The following is an 18,316-nucleotide window of genomic DNA, read 5'->3' on the forward strand; positions in this document are numbered from 1 at the left end:
GCCGCCAGCCCGCCCGGAGCCTCTGGTCCCGGAACGGCGGGGCGGTGGGGCCCCCGAAGCCCGCGGCCGGCTCTGGCGGAGGCGCGGCCAGGCCCCCGGGAGGGGCGGGGAGGAGCCGCGGGGGGCGGGGCCGCGGGCGTGCGCGCCGGCGCGGCGGGCGGGAGGCCCCGAGTCCAGGCGGCGGCGGCCAGAGCCCGAGCCCGAGCCCGAGCCCGAGCCGCAGCGAGCCCCAGCCGAGAGCCGCTGCCGAGTGGGTGGCGGCGCCATGGCGTGCGCGGGGCTGCTCACCGTGTGCCTGCTCCGGCCGCCCGCGCCCGCGCCCGCGCCCGAGCCCCGGCGGCCCCCCGCGCCCGCGCCCGCCGCCCGGCCCGCCGGACTTGCGCTCCTCCAGGACGTGAGTGGGGGGCGGGTGGGGGGCGCGGGCCCTCTGGCCCCGGCGTCGGCGCCGTCTGCTCTCCCGGTCTCTCCTTGCCCGTGTCTCCCTCCAGATCTGTCTGGGCCCCTGCTCCCGTCTCTGGGTCTCTGCTTCTCTCTGTCTCTCTCTGCCCCTGCTGCCTCCCTTCTCCGTCGTCTTTATCTCGTTTCCATTGTGTCCATTCTCTGCCTCATCTCTCCTGGTCCCCTGGCTGCGCGGCACTGCCCCTGCTGCCTCCCCCACCCCCAAGTCCACCCCATCGGTGTGTCTGATGCGGTGGAGACGGTCAACACTTGTCACAGGAGCGGCCCCCTCTATAGCAGCCCCCTGCTGGGCTGACCCAGGCAGGGGAGCCTGAAAGAAAAAACAGCCCCCTGACTCCTGACCCAAGCACTGATCCCAAGAGTCCCTGAGATCTGACCCAGGGGCCGTCGGGTCCCACAGCTGATCAGGATTGCCCACAGTGGTCTATACATCCCTCTCGTGGGTGGCAGGTGGGTCCGCAGTCCCCTGGGGGCAGTAGCATGGAGCACCCTAGCCAGGCCTCCATCACTGCCCTGAGCCCCTTCCCCCCTTTCACCCTGGTGCTCAGCCCCATCCTGGCCCACTAATGCCCCACTTTCAGAGGTCTCTGCCTATGGGAAAGACTGTACTCCTGTCCCCTCCCTGCTGCCCCCAGTGACTCAGCACCTTGACCACAGCCCTGGATGGAAGAGACTTATCTGTCCCACTTCCCAGATGGAAAAACCAAGGCCGGAGGAGTCCGGAATATGTTCATGATCACACATGGAGTCAGAGGCATGCTAGGGTGTGGCCCCAGATGTCCTCGTCCACAGCGTCACACCCCTCCCTGACATCTCCATCTGCCCCCCAGGCCACATTGGGCTGCTGTGTGACCCTGAGCCAGTGGTAGGCCGCCTCTGAGTCAGGTGTCTGGTCAGGGGTTAAATTCATGCCAATGCTTCACTGACAGAGAAAACAGCTGGAGAGGAGTGGCAGTCAGGACCTGGAGCTGATAGGGGTTTTCTCTTCAGTCTTTGGCCTGCCTCTCCTTGCCAGGTGTGCTGGTCTCCCATCTACTGGGCTGCTTGGGGTGATCTGGGACTCTGGTCCCTGACCATGTCTTGACTCTTCCTCTCTATCTGCCTCTGTTGCCCTTCATCTCTTCTTTTCTGTAAATACAGCCTGTCCAGCCTTGCATCCTGGCACTCTCACTCCCCCTTGCACATGTGCACACACAGGTGCGCGTACACACATACACACACACACACACACACACACACACACACGAGCCTGCCCAGAGGCCTTCACACACTGAGTCAGACTCATAAGAAGCCCCAGACCGGGAAGGGTTAACTCCAGGCACCCACAAAGGAAGGGCTAGCCACTGCCCACACATCAGGCTCTTAAGCAGCCAGGGAGACAGCCATAAGCAGGCGGTCTGGGGATGGGCCATGGCCATGCCGCAGAGATGAGGGGTTCGGGTCTAGGACAAGGGCCCAGGAACGTGGCCCGTCCTCCCTCCCTCGTGCTGGGACCGTGCCAAGTTCTGATGCATCACACAGAATCCAGGATAGACTCCAGGTGTGGGAGGTAGGGGTGCCGGCAGCTGGCCTGGAGTGCCCACCATGAGGCCAGGCCTGCAGGAGAAGTGAGCAAGTGGTGGGACCTGCTGTGTGATCTTCCTGTGCCCCCCTCAGTGGAAAGCCTCCTGCAGGGCTGATCTGGGTAGGGAGTTGGGAGCAGGCTGGGCAGCAGGAAGGGAGAGGTGGGGGCAGCCTGGCCCGCTGAGGCCCTAATGAGTTGGGTGGGGGCCCTTGCCTCCCGGGCAGCACTTACAGTTCCCATCTATGCCCCTTTGTCCTCTAGGTTTTCCGCAGAGCAGACAAGAATGGTGAGTGTGACTTCCCCAGGGTCCACAGTGTGGTGGTTCGGTGGGAGGCATCAGGGAGGCTCAGCACAATGTTGGGTTTGGGGGCACAGTCTAGAATGGAGAACAATCTTAGGGAGACCCAAATCAGAAGAATCACTCCAGGCATCCTTCCCAGAGGGAGTGCCGTTTGGAGTTAAGCTTAGCAGGATGGAGAGTGGAGGGAATGTGGTTTAGTCAGAAGCTGGAGGTGGGGGCGTACTCTCACACAGTGCCCTGGCACAGTTATGGGTAACTCTTCTATATGACTTCATGTTGTCCTCACAACCACCAGCTAGGTGGGAATTCTTCACCCCATTTCACATACAAAGGAGCAGAAGCCCAAAGAGGTGAAGCAAGTTGCCTGAAGTCACACAGCCTTTAAGTGGTAGGCCTTGAACCCAAGTCTGAGTGATGCTTGGTCCCAGGCTCCCTGTGTCAGGGGCTTGGAAAGGTGGAGTGTGGAGATGAGGCCTGTGGAGGATTTTATTTAGACCTTTACAGGGCTCAGTAACTTTTCGTATGACCAACCACCTGGACCTAGCCCAGGGTGATCCTGAGTCCAGGCAATCAGCCTCCCCTACCCTGGGTGCTGGGCAGTCTCAGATCTTGGTCTGGGAAAACCTTGAAAGCTCAAGCAGGAGCCCTTAAAGGAGCCGCACTTGCTGCCCACTGATGACTTGGGGCAGCCCACTGTGCCCTGATCGGCCAGGTGAGGGTCTGAGCTGTGGCAGCCAGTCCTCCTTGGCCTCACTTCCATCTGGGGTCTTCAGACCCTTTCGTGTCTAAGTCTCCTGGAGACAGGATGGTGTCCCAACCCCTTGATCAGGACACATGGTTTCATTTGTGTTCTTGTGTGGAACAGTGTTCTGCCTGGGGAGGCTCAGGTCCTTCCCCAGCTCTGCTCCCCCAACCCCACCTGCTTAAAGACCTTACAGGCCAAATCCCCAGTGTCTTCGGCCATCCCAGTGGTGCTCAGACTATGTAACTATCTGTCACAGGGACCCTGCGGAGAGGAGATCATTTCCTCCTAAGCCAGCCTGCTGCTGCTTCTTGCAGGAGCTCCAGCTCCTCTTAGGAAGATCTTATCTGCCTCCCAGTGGCTTCTCTGGGAAGGGCGTGGGTCCAGAGCAGCCTGGAGCCAGGCTGGCCGGCAGAGACTCAGCCCCCAAGTCCTCCAAGTAACGTCTGGGTCCTGCCGTGATCTGGCCGCATCCCAGGCTGTTCATTTGTTTCTTCATTTGGCAAACATTTATTGAGTCGCTGTGCAATGCCACGTGTGTGCTGCTCTGTCCATTGGGTGCCTGCAAAGTAGGCCCTGTTGCCTTAAGTGGGCACCTCTAAGGACCCTTTTGTCTTCAGATCTCCCTACCATGCTCAGAATTCCATTCCACTGGGCTGAATAGTCTTTGGGGGGGGTCTGAATCTGGTGGCGGGGTTCAGGGATACCAGCTCTGCTCTTTGCCGCCCCCCCCCCCCAGATGATGGTAAGCTCTCATTTGAGGAATTCCAGAATTACTTTGCCGATGGGGTTCTCAGCCCTGGGGAGCTGCGCGAGCTGTTCAGCAGCATTGATGGGCACTCCACCGAGTAAGTACGAGAGGGGGTGGATGAGCCGTGGGTAGGTGTGAGGCTAGGCTGTCCCAGCCCCACTGTGTCCCCTGCTGCCTTGCTTCCTTATGGAGGATGGGGGGTTGCATAGAGAGAGAGGTGCCAGGGCCTGATGCCAACATTACCCACCCACTCACCCCCTCCCTGGCTCCAGCCTTGTCCGTCACACTCCTAGCTGGGACCCCAAAATAGCCAGGTCTGAGTCACCACCCGTGGTTCAGCCCACAGGTGTCCCCCCACCCATTCCCACTTTCTGCAGGGACCAAAGGATGCCTGAGGATAGCCTGCTTCCACCCATGGACGCAAAGTGCCTGAACACGCACTCCCTCCCCAAGCGTGCTGCCGCATCTCCAGGCCTTAGCAGGAGATGTACGCTTCCCTCCCCATGCTTCCTCACCTGGGTGCACATGCATCCGCAGCTGTCCCTCCCTCTCCCTCAATATCTCCTTAGGATAAATCCCAGCCTCTGGGTCAGCATTCAAGGCTTCCATGCCCTTCCCTATTTGAAACTTGAGCTGGACCTTTGGTCTTCAGGGCTGCCACCTCCCCACACCACCAGACACTCCAATCAAATTCCTGTCCTTCAAGGCCTATCTAAAGCAGCGTCTTCCTGGAAGCCCTCCCTAACCTACCAAGTAACATCTGGTGCTTTCTAGGATTTCCCCAGACTTGGCTTCCTGTTCCCAGTTCTGACCACTCCTCTCTGGCCTGTGTCCACATCTCTCTCACTGGGCCTGAAATCCCCTTGGAGGCCAAGGGTGGGTCTGAATTTTTACTCTCAGGAGTACCCTTGCTGCCCCTCTGGGCCCACAGAGCAGCTTCACCTGGGGTAGAGACAGAAGTAGCCTCCTCGTCAGGCTGAGCTGGGAGGGCAGTGGGAGGAGCATGGCTTCAAAGTGCCAGGCCACAGGCTTACGTCTGTGGGACTGAGGGGTGCCTTCTCTTCTCCCCACAGCAATTTGGAAACAGAGAGACTGTGTGGTGAGTAGGCCCACCGGGAGCTCTGGTCTCCCGGGACCCCTGGGCAGGTGGGCATGATGAGAGACGGTTTTTCTCTCCTAGTGGAACAGGATGGGCTTGGCTCAGGATTTGAGGCCTGCTTGGCTGCTGAGGAATTCCAGGTTGGGTCAGTGAGGCCACGGAACAGGTGGGGGCTGGTCCGGGAACCTTTGAGCACCTCCTCTGCCCGCAGACTATTTCTCAGAACACCTGGGTGTCTACCGGCCGGTGCTGGCCGCACTGGAGTCGCTGAACTGTGCAGTGCTCACTGCCATGGACACCACCAAGCTGGTGAGTGGAGGGGTTGATGGGAATGAGGGCAGGGGTGTCTGCTGTGCTGTGGGAGCCTCCACTGTCATGGCTCAGGGCTGTGAAGCTAGAGGCTTGCGTTCAAGTCATGGCTCTCTCACTTCCTAGCTGTGCACCTTTATCTCCCCGGGCCTCAGTTTCCTTATTTGTAAACTAGGGATCATAATAGAGCTTACTTCCATACATTTGATGTGACAAATGAGAATGAAGGCTGGGATTTTTGTCTTTCTCGTTCTCTACTCTATTTCCAACACCCAGAACTATGCCTGGCACACAGCAGCCACCTAATACCTGGAGCTGTGGCCACCTTGGTTTCTGTTATTGGCCAGACCTAGCTGTTGTGGGGTATCAAGCCCAAGACCCAGCAGGGATGGGGTGGGAGGTGGGGCATGCTCACACACAGCCATAGGCCATGAGGCGTGTGGAACCTGGTGGGGCAGGGCCTGTCTTGAGGACATGTGTAAGGCTGGCATGTGTGCACCCAAGTGTTTCGTTTGCATATGTGGCCACATGTGCATATAAGCACAAACAGTGCTCACAGCCAGGGCTCTAGTTTCTCAAGATAGTGACTTCAGAAATACAAGCCACCCCTCCCTTTATGTGTTCCTTTTGAGAGATGTCTCCACTTCCCATTGCCCCATAGCTCTTGATAAGGAGGCCAGAAGGGAACAGTGAGGAGGCCCAGAATTGTGCCTGACCCCACTTTTTACAGAAGGGGAAACTGAGGCCCTCAGTAAGTCAGTGAGCAGTTGAGGACAGGGCTTCCTTTTGTCATTGCTTCCCCATGGGATTTTATAGGTTTTCAAAGGGTCATCCCTTGAACTTTGGCATAGGATGGGAATCCAAATGGTACATGATGAGGGGTTGATGTGTTGTAATTTCCGTATCTGTGTCCTAGACACAAGTGGGGTTGTTGCCTTCTTCATTGCCATGGAAACAGGGCCCTGAGGGTAGGCACCTGGACTGGTATTCCCTGAACTGGCACTGTTTAGGTAGATTCAAGTTGTAGGTCACAGTGGGGGTCCTAGGGGTCCGGATCACCTCCTCCTGGCTCAGTAAGGGGTAGGGATAACCCATCTGCGCATGATGACTCTGCCAGCTCCAATCACTTGAGACTTTTATCTGGAACTCAGTGCCTCTGATAGAGCTATAGGGCAGCCCACCAAGCCTCTGCCTCTGCAGCTGCTCACGGGGCCCCACCCTCCGGTACAGCATAACTCAGTTGAACACTTCATGCACTAGCCTGGAGCCATACTCCTGGTACATGGCCCGGGTTATCCAGTGGCATTGGAAGGAGCGCAAGGAGGCCACCATGGAGCCGCCTGTCCATACTGCTGTGCCACGCCCAGGCTTGGCCACCAGGTGTGGCCTCAGGGCCCCATAGCCATGCCTCCGGCACTGTGCCTCCAGCTCCATTTCCAGGCGCTCAGTGAAGCCGGGGAAGAGTGTGGAGCCACCGGCCAGCACCACAGTATCAGCGAGCCGAGTGCGTAGCCTTGCGGGAACCTTCTGCAATGCCTGGAAGACCAGTGCAGGCAGTCCTGGCTTGGTCTGGCCTAGCAGACGCGGCTGGAAGATGGGTTCGGGGCAGCGGAAGCGCTCGCTGCTGAGACAGACAGAGCAGCCATTGCCTAAGCAGAAAGTGGCCGGGTGGTGGCGGTCAGGGTTAAGAAGGTCACCCTCGAAGTCCAGCGACACATAGCAGCAGCGCTTCTTGAGCTGTGTGATAGCCTTGCGGGGCAGGGCCCGCAGCTGTAGGTCGGGGAACGCTGCCACCAGCAGGTCCCGCAGGTAGCGCGACAGGGTGCTGCCTGCCACGTCCAGCCGGAAGGTGGCCTCCTGCCACGAGTGGCCCGCATAGATGGCCGTGGCGTGGCACACGCCCGCGCCTGCCTCCACGGCCAGGCCGCTGAGCGCGCCGGCCGAGCAGAGCGCCAGCAACGCGGTGCTGGCCATGTGGCACGCGGGCACCGCCAGGGCCTCGAACAGCAGCTCGGCTACCTTCTCGCGGCCCGCGGGCGGCGCCGACGGCGAGTCACTCACCAGCACGGGCCACCGCTCCGGGCACACCCGCAGGCCGCCCACCAGCAGGCGCTCCCACAGCCCCTCCAGCGCCTGCCAGTCCACGACCACGCCGTGCCTGATGGGGTGCGCCCGCGCCACCCCGTCCCCCAGCTCGCAGCCCAGTGCGCCGGGCCCCGGGCTGGAGCTCTTCAGCACCAGGCGCGGCTGCTGCTCGCCCGCGAAGCCCGCCTTGACGAAGCCCGAGCCCTGGTCCAGCACCACCGCCACGCGGCCCCCCGGCGGCGGCCGTCGGAGCCGCCTGCTGCCGCACGGCGAGGCCACCGTGGCCTTCGGGGCCCGGCCCTGAGGCTCCTGCCTCTCTGGCTGCGGAACTAGCGCGCTCTCTTGGCTGCAGCCCCTGGGCCCGAGCTTCCCGTCTTCCGCCCGCCTGGACGGCTCTTTGCAGCTTCTGGCTCCGCCCGCAGCCCCGAGGCCCCGCCTCTTCCAAGTGTCCTCCGCTCTCGCCTGGCTCCAGCGGCTTCTGGCCCTCTTCGCCCTCCTGTGGCCCCAGGCTCAAGGCTCACCTTGCACCAGACCCACCTCTCTGAGGACTCACCTCTGCTACGTGGCCCCCTTCCCCGGCCGTGGCAGAGAGGGATGATGGGCGGGCCACATCAAATCCTTCTAGATAATGAGAAGCCAACAGGAGCCGCAGAGCTCTAACACGGAGGGGGCCTTGTGGTAATGTCCTCTGGACATATATCCTTCCTTGGGGGCCCAGGCGTCCAGCCTAGTCCTTGAGCCCCAGGAGATCTCCTGGCACCTCTCTCCTGGCCTTAAGTCTTTCCTGGTTGTGGAGGTGGGAGGGGGTGGTCAGAGAAGGAAGGAAAAGAACTTGGATTGCACTCATTGTGACCTCAGTCCTCAGTACCTGCTGTGCTTCCACAGCCCACCCATGAAAACTCCATTCCTCTCTCCTAGGACAAGGCCAAGAGTGGTGATTTTGGCGTTGGGGGATCTGGTCTCAGCTGCCCAGCACAACCAATCTGATTCGCTCCCAAAACTACTTCAGATTATCTGATGTATTCTGGCCAGATGTGGAGCCACGCCCCTTTCCCCACCCCAGTGCTGAAGAGAAAGCTCTTTAAAAAAAATTATTCATGAGAGACACAGAGAGAGCGAGGCAGAGACACAGGCAGAGGGAGAAGCAGGCTCCATGCAGGGAGCCCAATGTGGGACTTGAACCCAGGCCTCCAGAATCACAACCTGGGCCAAAGGCAGGTGCTCAACCGCTGAGCTGCTGAGCCACCCACACGTCCCTGAAGAGAAAGCTCTTAATCATAGATCTACAGCCACTCTGAGGACCTCTGTGCTCAGCCCTGAGGGGCCCAGGCAGCCTACACAGGGACCCTACTTTCAGGGGCTTCCATGTATGGACTCTTGAGGGACTGTGTTTATCACTTCAGTTCTGAAGATGACTCATTGTGTGCCCCTGAGCAAGTCCCAATCTCTCTGGGCTCGAGCGAGTCCTACTCTCTCTCTGGACTCAATTTCTTCCTCCAAAAGGTAGTAATAATCCTTCCACAGGAAAAAGGCCACTTCTTGTCTCTGCAGAGTCTGTTTTCTTTAGGACCATTTTGGTTGCAGGTGTAAGACTGCAGGATGTGTATTATCTCTGCACTGTTTATTCTTCTGAAGACTGGCTTAAGCCCACATATGTTCATGTAGCAAACAGTCTCTCAGAGCTCCAGAATTACAGTCCCAGGGTAGAGGCTGATAGGACCGCCTGGGTCAATCACGCATGGCCAGAATGTGTGGCCACATTGAGGAACATGGTTACCCTGATTGTAACCACATGGATGGTAGGTAAGGGTCTGTTCTTACAAGCATTTGGAGAGATGCTGTGGGCCATGCAACCTCCAGCCTGATGCAGGGGATATGGAAGGGATGTCGACAGTAACGAAAGTGCATCTTCAGCAGAAGTTGAGCCTCTGTCTTTAATGAGATAGGATCTTGACCCCTGCTGCATCTGCCCTCTTTGGGACATTATGAGGTGGTCACCAGTGGAAGGGTGGCTACAGGTTCAGTAGAGCTGGGCAGCACTCAGGCCTGAAGCTGGGTTCAGGACCCGGGAGAATGAGGACAAACAGCTGGATCTTTCTCACAGAAAGCATGCCAGGCCTCTCCTGGGTGAATTAGGGAGGTAAACCTTGCATTGGAGACCACAGTGGCAATATAGCCAGAGCAGGGGTGAGGTTAGGAGTCACTCAGAAGCCCTAGAGGGAGAGACTAAGGCTGGGGCCTGGGCCTGCACACGACAACAGGAAGTTTGGGCATTTCCTTGTGGGCCACGGAGAATCAGTGAACTGTCCTGCAGATAGCTAAGTGGTTTGGAAGAAGTTTCTGGCTGCAGTGTGGGCAAAGGGATGGCACAGAGGAGGTTGGAAGACAAGTGACTGAGGTGACTTGGGGGTTCCCAAGCAAAGTGGGGCAGGAGTGAGGGAACAGAGGCCCACACACCCCAGCCTGGTGCTCTCGCAGACAGAATGTGAGTCCCAGGCCCCAGGCCTGCTGGTTGTGGAGCCTTCACAGTTCATTCCAGGGTGGTGGCTGTTTGCCTGGGACCCTCCACCGTGCCTAAGAAAGACTTGTGAGTGTTGGGGACTCTTGGACCCGTTAGGCCTCTGTGGGAACCAGGCCCCTCCTCCTAGCTTGGCCAAGCCAGGGTTTGCCCAAACTCCCCTCCCTTGGACCTGTAGACCTGGGAGGGTCTGACCAGGGCCTGGAGTTGGAGGGAAATAGCTTCCCTCCACCGTGGCAGGGTGTCCCCTCGCCAGCTCGGGGCAGGGGGCAGGGGTCCTGACGCGTGGCTCCCAAGGAGGAGGCGCACACAGGTTCTGGCACCAGAGCCTGCTGCTCTGCCATCAATACACCGGGTCATCCCTGTCTCGCTCTGGGCCTCAGTTTCCCCCACCCAGCTCAGGGCCGCGCCGCCCCGAACAGAGCTAGCTGGCGCCAGGGTTTGCTATGCACTCTTTATTGGGCCGGGCCGGGCGCGCGGCTGCTCCCCGGCGGGGTCGGCCTCGCGGCCCGCGCCGCCCTCGCTCAGCGGGCGCGCCTCCAGCCGCTGCCCGCCCTGCGCGGCCTCGGCCCCGCCCCCGCGCCGCCCCCCGCCGCGCCGCGCCTCTCCTCCCGCAGCCGCGCGTCCAGCAGCAGCAGCAGCAGCAGCAGCGCCAGGATCGTCTTCATCTCGCGCGCGCGTGCGCCCTCGCTCGGGGCCGCGCCGTCGCCCGCTCCTCGCAGCGTGGGCGCCGCCGCCGGGGGGCCCCTGGGGATGCCCGCCGCGTCCTCGCCGGGCCGCCCGGGCCGCGCGCCGGAGCCCGCCGCCACCTCGGCCGGCTGCTGCCGCTTGTCCGCGGGGAACAGCAGCACGATCTTGGCCTGGGGGGCGGGGGGGCGCAGCAGCGTGAGAGCGAGGAGGGCACGGCGCCTTCTTGGTGAGGATCCTTCCGTGCCCGGGGGCGGGAGTGGGTCTGCCCCGTCCCATCACGCCGGACGCCTGCCGCCCCTCTGGGAGCCCTCGCCCGCCCCTGTTTGTGGGCTCTGCCTGCCCTCCTAGCCTTGGCGCTGGGACTTTAACGCGCCCCGGAAAAGCAGTACGTTTTGAGGCCAGGAGCTGGAAAGGGGGCTTAAGGGAATACCCTGTGCCCATAGCCTCTGATTCCCCATGCGGGGCCCTCTACCGATGTGTCCGAGTTGGGGGGACCCCTTCCTGCCCACCCTCCTGGACTCCCCGGTCTCCCGGTTTCCTGAATCCCTATCCCTTTCTGGGCTTCTGGGACCCTCATGCTCAGGAGGCGTTATCCACGGCCTTCTGTGCCCCTCGGACTTAGGCCCACAGGGCCTAGACTCCGCGTCCCCTCTTGGCCACCTGTCCAAACACCCCTGACTCCCCCCAACCCCTAGCGCCCTGGCACTCACACTTGGCTTCTTCCTCTTGAAGTGGCTAAAGAACGGTTTCCGCCCAGCCTTGTCCATGTCAGGTGGGCTCTCCTTGCGGGCCTGCTTGGGCACTTTGGTCCTCTTGTGAGAACTGTTGTTTCCCATGGCAGGGCCGGTCACCACTGGGGGCCACAGCCCATGCTGCCTCTGCCCTGCCTTCTGGCTGGGGTGGGGAGCACCCCGCCCCTGCTCTGTCCTGGAGACCACATTGTGACCTCATGGATCAACCTCACCAGCTCCAGACTCTAAGCTCCTCCTCCCAGAACCCACACGCAAATCTGGCTCCATTGACTTTGACTTGTGGCCTTGGTTTCTCAGCTATAAAAGTGGGCTGATAATCACGAAAGAGGCAGGGCTTGTAAGGTGCTTAGTGGTGAGTGGAGAGGAGGTTTTTGTGGTCCTGTTCTGAATTCTGACTCTGCCACTAACTGGTTGTGTGATCTTGGCCAAGGTAGTCAATTGCTCTAGGCCTCAGTCTTCTCATCTGCAAAATGGAGTCAATATGGTTCCTGTAAGTTGTTATGAAGATTGAATTAAATTCTGCTTGTAACAGGGCCTGGCACAGAGTGGATACTTTTACGTTAGCTGGGTTTTTTTGGTTGCAAGTAACAGAACTGATCAATTATCTGAAGTGCTCAAAAGGGAATTTATTGGATTTCAGGGAGCTCAGAGCATGGCCAGGAAGTGTAGAGACCAGGCTGGGACAGACAGGTCAGAAGCCATTGGCCTGTGTAAGAGTGAGAGGACCCAGCCCCCAGTCCGTTCCTGCCTCCCATCTCATAAGCCTGGTCCAGCAGGCCTCCTCCGATGGCTGAGCTGAGGCAGGTCACGGACAGGAGATGAAGCCGCGGATGGATGGTGCCTCTGGAGCCCCTCGTGGAGGGTGGGCAAGCACCTGGCTAGACCATGGCTCCTCAGGACTCCCATCCTGGGCTGTGTCCTCTGTAGGAATTAACTCATTGAAGTTTTTCAACAGCTCAGTGAGATGGCTATTATCATCCCTGTTTTCTAGGTGAGGAAACTGAGTCACAAGGAGGCGAAGGTAGTTGGAGAGTCTCTGAGCATCCCACATGAGCAGCATAGGGCCTGGCACGTGTCGGCCTTGTCTTTCTGCCCACGTTGGGAGGGGCTGAGTGGAGGCTAGTGATGTAGGGATCAGTGCTGGTGTGTGTGTAAGGACAGTGACCTGGCTGGCTGTCTTGTATCTGCAGCTCCTAGGAAAAGGTAAATGTTTGTTGCATGGATGAGAGAATGAATGAATGCATGCACAGATTATGAGTGTAGGGCCAGCTGGTGAGTATGGGGCCACATCACACCATCCTTTGCCTCATGTGTCAAAAACTGGCCTTTGGATGCCCTATGACCTGCCCTCCCCGCTACCAGCCTAGCTGTGCCTGGGGCCACCCTGGCGGAAGCTGGTGGCCCCAGCAGGGAAGGGGCCTTGTGGCCCAGAAAGGGGCAGATGCCTCCCTGTCAGTGCCTCACACCTCCCAGAAAGGGAGGCCAGGCCCTCATGAGAGGAGTCCAGGCCCTGCTCCCAGTCCCAGCACTGCTCCCACTCTGGTTGCATGCTCTCTGCTCTTCATGCTTCCTCATGCTTTGATGGGTAGAGGGTGGGGGTGAGGGAGCAAGGCCGTGGTCCCCTGTCCAGAAATACGTGCTTGAGGCCAGGAAATGTTGACCCTCTGCCCTCAGGAGTATGAGCAGGCCTCCAAGGTTGACCAGTTTGTGACCCGCTTCCTCCTGCGGGAGACAGTGAGCCAGCTACAGGCCCTGCAGAGTTCGCTGGAAGGGGCGTCGGACACCCTGGAGGCCCAGGCCCAGGGCCCACGGTATGTGAGGTGCCCTGCAGGTCATGGTCTCCACATTCCGGGGCCCTCAGCTTCCATCTCATTCCGTAGCTCCAGTATCCCAGAGCCCACATTCTTGTTCTTGGCCAGGGAGGCCAAGAGGGGGTGGCTGGCTTTGAGGCTGCCTCTGTGTCCCAGGAAACCTGTTGTGCCCCACCTGTGTCTGGCCCTGTTCTGGGGCCCCAGTCCTTGGCCCGGGGGCCTGGGAGCAGTGGGTTAACCCCCCCCCCCACTTCCCTAGGTCAGATGAAGACAGCGTGGAGGTGCAGAGCAGGCCCCATGGCAGCCGGCGGGCAGGGCGCAGGGCCCTGCGGAGTGTCAGTCGGTCACCCAACTGGTGGTCTGGCTCCTCAGACACAGGTGCGCCTGTGGCAGAATGGGACGTCTGGTGGAGGAGGGTGCGGGGCTGGCTCAGGGCCCACTCCTCGACTGCCCCCTCGGTACATCCTGAGAGTTTCCCGGCGTAGGGGGGCCCGGGCCTGACTTTCCACTGTGGGTCTCCCATCCCAGGGCAGAGCTCAGAAGCCGAGATGCAGTGGCGGCTCCAAGTCAACCGTCTCCAGGAGCTCATTGACCAGCTCGAGTGTAAGGTGAGCAGGCACGCGGCCGGTGCCCCAGGGGGGAGGACCTTTTCTGGAATCACCTAAGCCAGTCACACACTGGGAACCCTGCCCACACTCCGTGTCCTTCACAGGCCCCTAGGCTGGAACCTCTGCATGAAGAGGAGCTTACCGAGGGGCCTGGCTCGGTGAGTCCAGGAGAGGGACAGGCACTGGGGATCGGGCCCGGAGGAGGTGCTCTGGAAGTGCACGGGCTCATAGGGCCAGCTGCTCCCCGGGCCTCTATGTCAGATGACCCTTCCCCACGTTTGGCCCAGCCCTCACCCCCCAAGCCTGGCGCGCAGGTGCTGGGCTTTGGCACTTGCTCCGTGACCCTGTAGAGATCACTGCCATTAGTTTCCCTCACCTGCATTCCTAAAAGCTGGGCCTGGGCAGTGTGGACGGCAGTAGGAGGGGGAAATAGTGGCAATACTGCAGGAGAGAGGGCCGATGGCTGGATCAAGGCAGTGACCTTGGCCACGGGGAGAGGACGAGGGAGTCAGGGATGTGGGGGCCAGGTTGGGGCGGGGAGGGAGTCAGGGATGTGGGGGCCAGGTTGGGGCGGGAGCTCGACCTCCCGGTGGGCGGGGGCTTGTGTAAGTTGAGAAGGGCGGAGTCCCCAGAAGGCCACGTTGGTCCCTGGGCTGCCCCGCCTTACCCTTGCTCACCAGGCTGCCTCTCTTGTCAGCACATCCTTGTGGCCCAGCGGCAGGTGCAGGTGGCAGAGGAGGCCCTGCAGGATTTCCACCGTGCCCTGTGCTGCTATGTGGACTTCACAGGGGCCCAGAGCCATTGCCTGCAGTGAGTCCCTAGCGGGCTAGTGGGTTGGCCAAGGTCAGGGGAGGGGGCTGAGCTGGGCAAAGGGCTGGGGCTAGACACGCTGGGCCAGGGCTCCCACTAGACACCCTGGTTGGGTGGGCAGTGGTGGTGGTGGTAGCCTGGGCCTGGCCTGGCCATCTCTTTGGCCCCCACAGTGTGTCTGCCCAGAAGATGCTGGACAATGCCTCTTTCACCCTGTATGAGTTCTGGCGGGATGAGGCCTCTTGGAGAAGGTATGGATGGTGTCTGGAAGTTAAAGTTTATTGAGTATGGGCCCGGGAGTGAGTCAGGCTGGGTTCCAGTTGTCCTCTATTCATTGGCTGTGTGACTTCAGGAGGGTTTCTCATCCCCTCTGAGCCCCAGAAGGCTCCTTTCCAAGAGAGGTAAGAGGTCCACCCTCCTGTGAGCCAAACAAGATGGTGTATGAGGAGCTGAACACAATGTCAGGGACACGGCAGGGGGTAGGCACTCAGTAAGCAGTTAGCACCAGGCCACACCCTGCACTTCACATACTCTGCTCCGTGCCCCAGTACAGTCTGCACTATTTTCCCCATTTCACAGAGGGAACTGAGGCTCAGAGCCTGTATGAGGCAGAACTGGGATCCAGATCCAGACAGCAGGCCCGGGCTGGGAGCGGGGAGCTTTCAGCCAGGTGGTCTTGCCCTGTGGGCACCAGCTCCAGCCTCAGGTCCCTCCCCAGGCACCAGCATTCTGCTTGTAGTAAGGCCTTCCAGCGCATCCTCATTGACCACCTGCGGGCTCCGGACACCCTCACCACTGTGTTCTTCCCAGGTATGCTGTGGCTCCCACCCCTCTACTGCCCTGTGGAGCAGCAGTGGGCCCCTGATGGCCTCTGATCCTCAACCTCTGACCCCTAGCTTCCTGGTGGATTATGAATAACTGAGCCTGACCTGCATAAGCCAAGGCCCTGGGGCCCAGCTGCCTCATTCTGGAGCTTCTGGACTGGTCAACTCAGCACCAAGACCAAGGACGCTGCCTCTCTTAGACCTGGGGCTGGGCTCTCAGAGGCCCCCCAGACCAGCTGGTGGAGAGTCTCTCAGCCCAGGGATCAGGAATTGGGCTGCTTGCTTTCTGTTTATCAATCAGTGTATTTTATTGTTTGTAGCTTTGGCCTCTGAGGCACTCTGGCCTCTGCCTGGCTCAGGAGGCTTGGATTCTGGTCCCTTCCATCCCAGCCTTGTTGTGTGGCAGAGTGGGTTGCTTCCTTCTGGGTGGGCCTCGGGCTGTCTGGCTGCTTCGTGGGTACCCTGCTTTCTTCCTGCTGTCCTGGGGCCAGGCTTCTGCTCTTCCTCAGCCAGCAGAACCAGGGCTGATGCTCAGGGACTACCCCCCCCCCCCCCCCCCCAAACCTCGACCCGTGAGGCTGGGCCAGATCCGTCTGCAGTGTGGGGTAAGGACCTGGGTGTCCTCGTCACCCTCCTGGGCTGGCAGGCTCCCAACTCTTCCAGTATCCTCCTCTGCAGGATCCTGGGTTGGTTTGCATGCCATTTGCATATAATTTGCATGCTCATGCCCACCCATACTCAGGGCACTATGGGAAGTCCCAGGGTGACCTTGCCAAGTAGCAATAATTTGGGCCCAGTGTCACCTGCTCCTCCCTGATACCTCTGAACCTCAGCCCAGGACCCCAGCAGAGGCAATAAAGGAAGTGGTCACCTCTGGTGTTGTGTCCTCTCTCTCCCTTGGCAAGGCGGCCAGGCTCTGGGGTTGGTTTGCGTCTCAGACCAGTGACTTAGGGCAGGCAACCTTTCTTTAGAAATCAACCATTTCCCATCTTGGGTCCCCATGCCTGTAGGTGGTGGGAACTTCATCACAGCTGACACCGGTTTCCTCAATTCAGCGCCCTCTCACTTCCACAAACTCTGGTTCTGGGGTCTTTGCCTGGGAAAGGGAGTGGACTGGATTGGGTCTCTGCTTTCAGCTCCCCGAACATCGGGTGGCTATCCTAGCTTCACCACCACCCTCCTTGCCAACAAGGTGTGATCTGCAGTTGGGGACATAGAGCCTTCTTGGGTCCCAGATAGTGTGGCTGGCTGTCTGTGGAGGTCCTGTCCACTGACAGAACCTTCCTCCCCCAGCCTCTTCCAGACTGATTTGTCACCCCCCCCCCCCACCTCCCGTCACCTGACAGAACCAGATGCAGAATGGAGCCACCTGGGGAGAAGGGATTGGGAGGCATGGAGAGAGGTGACTGACCTCTGCAGCTCTATATGGGAGGCACATGGCACCACAACGGCATAGGACAGGACGGCCTCTGACCTAGTCTGGAGGGTGTCCGGGTCAGGAGTTTTTAGGCAGGAAAACACGTGATCAGGCTCTGGCCCCATGAGGGGGCTGGTGGTGAGGAGAGCTTGCCTCACGGAACTGAAGGAAGCCTAGCAGCGGGCTGAGGCTGGGGCTAGGGGACTGAGGGCTGAGGCGGAGGTGGGGAGGCGGCCTGGCCTCAGAGGTGCTCCTTGTTGAGGAAGCGTGGTAGGTTTCAAGCCAGGGGTGACTGGCCAGTGAGCTAAGTGACAGTTCACCAATGTTCCTGAATGCCCTGGTGGTGCCAGGACAACACCAGCTCAGGGTGGACAGCCTGGTCTGGGACTCTAGGCAGGGTCTTCCCTAGTGACCCCGCAGGAGATCAGACTTGAGGGGGGACACAGCTGCTCCCACTGGCCAGGCCACCCAGGCCAAAGAACCAGCATAGGGGTCCCCGGTGGCTTCCTGGCCAGCCCCATGCCAGCCTGTGCTCCTGCCCCCCTCTTCCCAGTCTCCTGGCAGTTCCTGGAAACTGCAGCCAGCACGGTGCCACACAGCTCTGGGCAGGCTTGAGTGGGTTCCAGTGTCCTGGTTAAAGGAGGAGCCCATCCGGGAGGAAATAATCCTGCTTTCTGCCCTGTGTTCTGGTTGCTTCTGTTCTGTTTCCTCCACAAAAACAGCGACAGCAAACCCTCAAAACTAAAATAATCTTCCCATTGGTAACTGAACAAAGATGCTGACACCTCTTAAGGCACTGTCTCCTGAGGTTCCCTTGCCTGCCCCAACCTGCCCTGGAGTTGGGAGCTGAAAGCTAACTTTTTTTTTTTTTTTTTTAAATAACAGTGGGTGGTGTCCACCCTCCCTCACAGAAGCTTGGAGGTGCTGGGAGAGGGGTGTGGCAAGTGGAAGGGTGTCAGCTCAGTCGCCAGGGTTGGCCTGAGATCCAGCTGAAGGATGAGTAGGGGTGTCTGAAGGCTGTGAGCCGTGGCTGGGTGGGGAGAGTGCAGCACACAAAAGGAGCAGGAGGTGGAGCCATGGGGTGGAAGGGCTTGGAGGCAGCCAGGTGGCCAGGCCCAGGGAGTTCACATGATGTCTTGCAGGTAGGGGGGAGCCAGGAAGCTGTCAGGGGTACCCTGGGGGTGGGGGCAGAGCCAGCAGTTCTCAGCAGGGGTGCAGGGGCACCGAGAAGGCCAGGCCGCCAGGCCTTTTACATTGTGTGCACTTGGCTCTGGAAAGCCACCTTCATCTCCATCTTGTGGTCACCCTAACCCCCAGATTGTGGCCGCCATCACCTCTGACCTAGGACACTGTGGCAGCCTCTTCATTGGGCTTCCCATCTCTAGTTGTCCCCCCACAGTCCTTCCCCCATAAGGGAACAGACCACACTGCTTTCAGCATCAAGATCAAGTTTGAGTTCTGGTATTCAAGGCCCCTAGCAATCAGCCCCACTGCCAGTGTGTGAGCCTCCTCTCCCTGAAACACAGGAGCTGAGCTTGCCTACGTGCAGCCTCAGTCACTCCCTCTTGGCCTCCCC

At 59.8% G+C, this 18,316-nt stretch overlaps 2 protein-coding genes across 5 annotated transcripts; one reads left to right on the forward strand and one right to left on the reverse strand.

Moving 5' to 3' along the window:
* The first annotated feature begins 172 nt into the window (after positions 1-172).
* NECAB3 (N-terminal EF-hand calcium binding protein 3) lies at positions 173-16,198 on the forward strand. 4 transcript variants are annotated; one of them, XM_041733491.1, is made up of 13 exons: positions 173-394; positions 2,285-2,309; positions 3,806-3,914; positions 4,891-4,916; positions 5,128-5,225; positions 12,945-13,081; positions 13,341-13,459; positions 13,610-13,689; positions 13,794-13,847; positions 14,387-14,499; positions 14,673-14,750; positions 15,218-15,309; positions 15,396-16,198. In XM_041733491.1, the coding sequence occupies exons 1-13, from the start codon at positions 266-268 to the stop codon at positions 15,419-15,421; spliced, it is 1,086 nt and encodes a 361-aa protein (XP_041589425.1). In that variant the 5' UTR covers positions 173-265; the 3' UTR covers positions 15,422-16,198. The 4 variants fall into 4 exon arrangements, with proteins under 4 accessions (XP_041589425.1, XP_041589427.1, XP_041589428.1 ...); XM_041733493.1 differs by lacking the exon at positions 14,673-14,750; XM_041733494.1 differs by lacking the exon at positions 15,396-16,198 and having other exon boundaries at positions 15,079-15,219.
* ACTL10 (actin like 10) lies at positions 5,237-10,172 on the reverse strand. Its single transcript, XM_041733205.1, has 2 exons — positions 10,061-10,172; positions 5,237-7,819 (listed from the first exon to the last, which is right to left on the reverse strand). The coding sequence occupies exons 1-2, from the start codon at positions 10,170-10,172 to the stop codon at positions 6,462-6,464; spliced, it is 1,470 nt and encodes a 489-aa protein (XP_041589139.1). The 3' UTR covers positions 5,237-6,461.
* Positions 16,199-18,316: the final 2,118 nt, after the last annotated feature.

Source organism: Vulpes lagopus, chromosome 18, assembly GCF_018345385.1.
Source record: "Vulpes lagopus strain Blue_001 chromosome 18, ASM1834538v1, whole genome shotgun sequence".
Classification (NCBI taxonomy): domain Eukaryota; kingdom Metazoa; phylum Chordata; class Mammalia; order Carnivora; family Canidae; genus Vulpes; species Vulpes lagopus.